Raw genomic sequence first — 8009 nt, 5'->3', positions numbered from 1 at the left:
CTCTGTCCGAGAGCCCTGGTGTGACCCAGGATCAGTAACACCGCGCGGCTGGCGCTCTCCTGCTCAAGTCAGAACACTCCGAGCACCCGCTGACACACCTGCCGTCTAGGTGCAGTCCAAGCACACCACACTTCCATATTCAACAATAGCATGCTTTGAAGAGCACGCGTGAGACTAGTACTAGTAAGCATGGAATAGAGGCCCGGCAAAACGAAGAGCACCACCCGGCGCTGAGCAGGCGCCACCCGGACTACCGGCTCAGCACCCGACGGGTGCGGTGACTGGCTGGGCGCCACGTGGCTGGCGACCGTACCAAGGCATCCTCCGGGTGTGCACGCCGCCGACAAACCCATGTCTCCACGTGGATACCAGCGCGAGACAAAACATGAGTGCTCGTGGCGATCTGTACGCATCCCGGCAAACGTAAATACTTCAATCACAGCAGAACGGAACAAGAATAGCCGGGGAGCGCGGCGGCGACAAGAGCGCCGCGTCGCGCCGAGTGGCTCCGCACTCTCTGGCAGGCGCCTGCGCCCGTCGGCGAGAGCTCAGCGTCGGGCGAGCCGGACGGGCCGGCCGATGGCGTCGCCCGACCTCGACGGGAGGCCGAGCGAGCTGGCCGAGTCTCACGGCTTCTGCGGGTCCGGCAGGTGGAAGTATAGGTTGGCACACACGCACAGCAGCACGATGCAAAACGCGTTGAAGAAGATCAGGACGCGGAACTTCGGGTCCACGTCGCCTTGCCTGTACCACCAGATCTGCAACACAGTGACATCTGTCGGCCCTTGGAAGTACTTCAAGTCCACCGTCTGGCCGATGTTGACGCCAAAACTGAACACGATCATCCTTGTCCGATAGCCAGAACATGCCATAATCATCGCACCTTAGTCCGCATCGTCTCACCCATCCGAACCCTCATTTCCGTTACAAACAGATAAGACAACCACGACAACTACGCCAATATGCTACATGTGCACCGGTGGAATGATGCTAAAGGTTGACTTATTTTGCACGAACAACTTAACAGGATGAGGAAACCCAGCTGGTTACAAAAGCAGAGTCCGATTGAACAGAGACAATACGTGCAACATGAGCTCCCATCTCATTAAATAGGTTGTGTCCAACAAAAACGTCTACCCGGGCATAGTTCCGCAAATAGCCGACAGTTGAAACGCCCAAAGAAGTAAGCTAAGTTCGGTGAATGTATAAAGAGGTGCAATTGCACTTGAGGTGATATGGGCCTCAAATGACAATGCTGAAATGTTTCGGCATGAATAACTGCATCATGATACTAGCATCCCATATGGGATGCCTACTCACAAAGTTGAAATAAAAAACTTCGCAGAAGTATACCAGGGAAAAGGACGAACGTCTGATCAAAAGAACGCAGTCGCCAGAATCGGTTGCAACTTTTTGCACGTGTAAGTTAAAGAACGCTTTTGTCGTTACTTGATGCCGTACTGTAAATAATTAAACCAAATCCAATAGCCTCAGCTACAAAAGTCATGATGTGGAAAACAGAGCCCCGAACATGACCGCACCAACGGAGGCGTTAGCCATGTGGATTAAGAGCCATCAGACACCTGTTACCCGGCGACAGTGACCCAAATCGCAACATGACGCGCCATGTTTGTCTCACCTGAACTGACCAGGATGCGGCGTGCCAGGGATCAATCGTCTCTGAAACGGCTGACGAGTTTTGACCTACCACTGTGAGGTGCGAGGCGCAGATGAGGACGATGATGACGCCGAAGAATATGTTGACGCCGCGCGGCGAGTGTTCGTGGAAGACGAAGGCGCTGATAAGCGTGACGAACACGATGAGCGCCGTCAGAAAACCCACCACCAGGTTGATGGCCCTCTCCTGAGACAATGACGTCAGGCACTGACCGTCAGACGTGTGGGGAACGAGTCCCGCTCGCCCGCCGTCTGACCGGGAGACACAGCAGCCCTGGGCACCACGCCCGCCGTCTGACCGTCAGACACAGCAGCCCTGGGTACCCCACATGCCGTCTGACCGGGAGACGCAGCAGCTCTGGACACCATGCCCGCCGTCTGACCGTCAGACACAGCAGCCCTGGGTACCCCACACGCCGTCTGACCGTCAAAACACAGCAGCTCTGGGTATCCCACACGCTGCCTGACCGTGAGATGCAGCAGCTCTGGGCACACCGCACGCTGTACAGCAGCCCTGGGCACCACGCCCGCCGTCTGACCGTCAGACACAGCAGCCCTGGGCACCACGCCCGCCGTCTGACCGTCAGACACAGCAGCCCTGGGTACACCACACGCCGTCTGACCGTCAGACACAGCAGCCCTGGGTACCCCAAATGCCGTCTGACCGTCAGACACAGCAGCCCTGGGTACCCCACACGCCGTCTGACCGTCAGACACAGCAGCCCTGGGTACCCCACACGCCGTCTGACCGTCAGACACAGCAGCTCTGGAACCCATGGGCACCCCGCATGCCGTTTGACCGGGAGACACAGCAGCTCTGGACACCCCATCCTGCCTGACCATGGTACATAAAGGCACCCACAATAAGCACTTCTCATTGCGTCACACGTAATGCGTCGTATTATCACACACAACTAATTCGTCATACACGGCACCTAAGTCTAACAGTGACGCACAATGGAAGCTATGGTTGCGCCAAACGCCCCGCAATCACGGGACGCAGCAACAGCAACGTACATGTCGAGCACTGCCGTACCAAACGTAACGGTAGTTGCACACGTGCCATACGTTGTCTCGCCACAAGACACAATGACAGCCATGTACATGCTGTGCTGCTCAACCATGCGAAATGATAGCAGCAATGCCTATGCCACAGGCTATGTGACCATGAGATACCAACATCATCAATGTGCATAGCACACAAGTCTGACCATGAGGAACAATAACAGGTCAATGTCAATGCTAGGATGAATTGCAAAAGGCAGAATATCACTTTGAAATGCATTAGGAACAATGCGAACTACAACAAAAACAGTGCGAGTGGACGTTTTCGTTGTGAGACCTTTCTTTTGGCTGAGGGACACAATGCAGCACTGTGTACTCGAGGCGAATCCAATGTCACACCTCAGTCAATTATCATCCACGTATATAACGAACAACATACACCACATGACCACGAGCCATGGCAGCATCTGCCAACACCATAGACCACACGACAGCCCACAACTAGCCTACCAGATAACAGCTCAAAACAAGCGTCATCACCAACGTTGCATGGCCACAGAGAGCAGAGATGTAAACACGCAACGACGAACGACGTAAGCACACACAACAGCACCACACTAGCAACAGATGTCCTGCTGCATAGCAAATAAATCCCGACCAACAAAAACCTAGTACATGCAGCACCATCTTCTCACCAGCTGGCACTGAACAACAACAAAAACACCACACGCGGATTGTCGTCGCACAACGCTGCCGCAGCTGTCGCGGCCACCTTCTGGGGACGGGGGTCTGGCGGCGGGGCACCTACCCGCGGCCGGGACTCGCTGTTGTCGAACAGTGGGTGCTGGAGGTCCGAGTAGGAGGGTCGTCCCCCCATCAGCGGCGCAGTGTGACTCTCCATCGGGGGCGCAGCTCAGCTCGGCTGGGACGCACGCCTGCCTGCCGGGCGCGGCTGACTGAGTCACAGAAGCCTAGCCCGACGAGCACGTGATGCGCTGCCGGCCGGCGGGCGGAAACGGCCGGACGGCGTCAGAGGGAGGGGGCGTCCGGCCCGGCCTCAGCCCCACTGGTTCAGTTCTAACAGGCTGGCTGGAAATCACCAGGCTCGCAGCAAGCTGATAGCAGACCCTTTGAGTCTAGAGGACGATGACAGCGCAACCAGCACGCTCGGTACAAACAAACTGAACTGACCTTAACATCTGAATTATTCGGATACTGGAATAAGGGAACAAGTTCACAACCGAATTATTAGTTTTGGAACAGACTGATGCCCGGATGCCCTGGATCAGAGCATGCGGACGCCGAAAACATCGGCGTCGGAGCAGTCTGACATCAGCGTTGTCATGCCCGGACAGGCTGACACATGATCACGCAGCGCAGGCTGACACCAACATATCATGCAAGGGCAGACGACGCCTAATCGGGCTCACAAGCCTGATAGGACGATAAGAAACCCCTGAAGGACGACAAGAAACCCCTGATTCCCCAGATAGGTGTTACTGGACATATTGGACCTGAGGCAGGCTGGCATTGGGATCAGTCGACCTGGAACAAACTGATGAGGAAATAATGAGAACCTGAACATTGGAATCGGTTGGTGGCATTGGAACAGCTTGGTCCGGAACAAGCTGATGGGGAAATCATCAGAGCCTAAACGTGCCACGACCAGACACTGAAAATCAGATGCATGACAAGAATGGGCCTCTTGGTCCTAGAGCCAAGATAGTGGAGATCTAGACAGTGACAAACTTAAAATGATGCAAAAATAGCAAGAATTGACAGATTTCAAAAGGCCTACCCAGATTGGCAAGATGCAATATAGGTATCATAGGAATAACATAAGTTAAGTCAAATGCATGAGATCAATAACTTGAGTACAGTGGGCCAGCTGGTTACCCCCTGCTCAGGTGGGGGTGGGGGTCAACTTGACCCATCTGCTGAGATTAGCAAGCATATGAGAGCTAGAAACACCCAATTCACAGGGTGTGTTGGCCTATATGAGAACTACAGATTCGTGTTGAAAGTGCTCCCAGATCTTCTCATGTCACTGCAGTAAACCTAGATACCTGTTCTAAGCAAAAGGTCACTGTTGCTCATTTAAGGCCAGCGAGCTTGTTTGACCTTGAGAGGGTTATGGTAAGTGAAACCACACAGGACTGCTATAACTTTTGCATTTGAATAAGCATCAGGGATAACACCAGGCAGTATGTTCCTACAAAACTTAATGATGACCCAGGTCATTTTAGGTCAGTGGCCTATTCTGACCTTTAAGAAATTCATGGAAGGTGTCTCATTCTGCTGCTGTCATTAATAGATTCAAGATGAGCACCAGTAACCAGCTCATATAAAAAGCTCTCTAGTAAAAGAAAACAGTTGGTTTGGCCTAGAACTGACCTTCATGCCTGACCCCAGGTGAATGGAATTTGTTAGTTCAATTGCTGTGTTGCCTCAGAGACTATCTCAAAGATGGGTGACTTTGTCTGACACTTTGTTGTTGCATCAGGTTGAGCAAATTCCTAGAAATTGCCTTTGCTGAATCCATGGTCTGACCTTGACATGCCAGCCTGACATAGGTCAGCCACCTCACAAGCTATATCTATATTTTTGATACTTAAGGGTACACTTTTTATTATCCACATCAAAGCACAATTTGGCACTACTTAAACACACCTTTCAGAAATCATTCAGGAAAACCTTTGGGGTGGGGGTCATATTGACTCCACAGAGGCAGTGTTAATGTTCACAACAGATCAATGGTGTTTTCCGATACATATTTGTGCAGGAGACCCAATAACATAGCATCAAATTAAGATAAATTGACTTAAATTGCTTATTTTGCACTTTTAAATTAGTGTAGGCTGACTTTTTCTAGAGTTATGTATCATCATTTCGCTTTCTGTAGAAGTGACAACTCCATTTTTGTATCCACACAACATACCAATTACAGCCCAACTGGCTTGTGGGCTGCCTGGCATGTGAATGCAAGGTCAGATGGCATTTAAAGGACATCTTTGGTGGCAAAAATAATATACATGGCCATGGCACAAACAGTCAATGGCAACAGCTGCCATGGCTGCAGAAGCTCACCACAATGATGTCATGGAGATGCTATCACCATGGAGTGTTTGAAAAAAACAGATTTCTTATATCAGAGGCACCTATAGCACCATCCCGCAGTCAGCTGGTCTTTTAAAAGTCCCCATGAGGACATGATATTGCCAGATTTCAAATGACTGATGGAATGGCATGGAGCAAGTCAACTGGTTTTGTTTAGACTGAACTAGTCATTTCTCAGATCAGAAAAGCTGTAATGTCATCCCATGGCTACCCATTTCAGTGGAGGTCACTATGGACAGCCAGGGCTGCTATGTTTACAAGCAACTGGCTGATGAAGTTTAGTGCTGCAAGCCAAATAGTAATGAGCAGGGGACCAGACAAGTAGTTAATAAGACTGGTAGTTGCTTGAGTATTATGCCAGGGCTAGATTATGGACAGTGTCAACAAACAGCAGTTTTTCATGCCCTTGTAGTTTGCATATGCAAAGATTGTACCAACCCCATTTGTTTTGAAGTCATGTTTTCATGCCTAGGTGCAACATGCTATGTGTTAACATGTGTTACAATAATTTGACCAGGCAATGATATTTGTGCCCTGTATTCCATGCTTTTCAACATTATTAATTGGTTTTGGTAAATGGAGTAGGATGGGCTAAAGTATTGATCTTATTTTGTTCCATTGCGAGGCTGCTTTGGTATCAAAAAGCTCCAACAGACATCTTTTGCAAAGCAAAAAATAAAAATAAAAAAGAAGAATATTGGAACCTTTGGCCCCAAGAAGGCCCTGTATATTCAGGGAAGGTGTTGCTCTGAAAGCAACCTAGACTACCACAACTTACTTTAGACCATGTTTTAATCCCAGTCCAGAATGAGTTATGGCATATCAGTGCTACCAAGCAGGATCCACCATATGGACACTTAAAATAAACCAGGCATAGCAGCCTCCACGTTCCATCTGTTGTGCCAGGAAGATGGGGCCCATCCTGGCAGGTATGTTCCCAAAACCAGAAGGCAGGTTTGTCTCTAAATTCAAGATCTAATTTTTGGACTTTCTGCATCAATCAGATACCATATACTATAAATGTTGCATCCACCAATGCTAAAAAACATTCATTTCAACAAAGCCAAATATGTCTGATAGCCATTTAATATATCCAGTGCAATGCTAACATCTTAGCAATAACTTCAACACACGCATGAAGCAAACCAAGATTCCCGCATTTGGCACACTGCCATCACCTACTTCAGAGCACAGAGAGCCAATGTTTCAAGGAATTATGATGTGCTTTAACTGTAGTAAGGAAAACAACAACATACTCTGAATTTCTTTTTACAGGTAAAATACATTGAAAATTTTGTGCAACTGGTCCTGGCCTGAATTAAACACACATGAGCTACAGGTCAGTCATAGAAAATCAGCAAAAGGCAGGCCAGGCAAAACTGGGCTGAATTTGTGCATAATTGTATGTGAAAATGTTTTCATAGCATGTTTGCCTGAAAACACATTGGGGACATCACATTTCCTTGGAGTATCAGCTATTTATGCACTGATAATGGTGTTGTTTAGTGATTTTTGATGGCTGGTCAGCAGTTGCCTTCTGGAGGCATATTTAGCTTAAGTAAAAATAACCTGAAAGGCAGTTTCTATATGTGTATAATGAACACACATGTATGCAATAAGTGCCTGTACACTTACATGTAAAACTGGAAAATACACTTTGAATGGGTGGCAGGTATACATTGATTTTTGTTAGCAGCTTTAACATGTGATTTTTCCCTTGGCATACCTGTCAATTGCAACACTTGGCTCCAAAAGATATTTCAACAAAATTTGAGCCAATATGGGAGAAGGTCTACTCCAATGAATTGGCCTTGGTTTACCCGGCCCATCTCACAAAACTGAACCTTTGATACCATCGGGCCCAGAGACGACTGGAGCTCATAGGTATATTTGTAGCTTCGGTGCACGTCAACTACCTTGGCTATTTGCGCCCGGAAAAAAGGTTGAGCCGTCAATCCCAGTACGCAGCGCGGTATCACGAAACGTCGCTAAGACTGCAAACGAAAACAAGTAGGTTGTTGCGGCAGTGTACGTCTTTACATAGCCGTCTTTGTAATCTTCGTGATTTATTTGCCAGATGCCATCGTACACTGTTTTTCAGAAGCATTTGTCAAAGCGGGTTTGAAATAATTGAAACCTACCTCAAAACTTTGATCGCAATAGCAAAAACCACGATATGAACAATACACTAAAAGAGAATATATTATATT

The 8009-nt window shown here is 48.8% G+C and overlaps 1 protein-coding gene across 5 annotated transcripts in view; it reads right to left on the bottom strand.

Moving 5' to 3' along the window:
• The window catches only part of LOC119111896 (transmembrane protein 243), a 74256-nt gene continuing 66247 nt past the window's right edge, over positions 1 to 8009 (bottom strand). Inside the window, exons 1-4 of one of the 5 annotated variants that reach the window (XM_037235758.1) lie at positions 7716 to 7788; positions 3491 to 3621; positions 1709 to 1864; positions 1 to 758 (exon numbers count right to left, since the gene is read on the bottom strand). In XM_037235758.1, the coding sequence (XP_037091653.1) occupies positions 627 to 758; positions 1709 to 1864; positions 3491 to 3583 (381 nt within the window). In that variant the 5' untranslated portion in view covers positions 3584 to 3621; positions 7716 to 7788 and the 3' untranslated portion in view covers positions 1 to 626. Of the gene's footprint in view, positions 759 to 1708; positions 1865 to 3490; positions 3622 to 7525; positions 7546 to 7715; positions 7789 to 8009 lie in introns of those variants that run through there. The other 4 variants (XM_037235759.1, XM_037235762.1, XM_037235757.1 and 1 more) reach the window with 4 other exon arrangements.

Source organism: Pollicipes pollicipes, unplaced genomic scaffold (genome assembly GCF_011947565.3).
Source record: "Pollicipes pollicipes isolate AB1234 unplaced genomic scaffold, Ppol_2.1 Scaffold_7261;HRSCAF=8764_pilon_pilon_pilon, whole genome shotgun sequence".
NCBI lineage: Eukaryota > Metazoa > Arthropoda > Thecostraca > Pollicipedomorpha > Pollicipedidae > Pollicipes > Pollicipes pollicipes.
The sequence above is the reverse complement of the archived record's forward strand: the minus strand, read 5'-3'. Positions and strand labels throughout refer to the sequence as shown.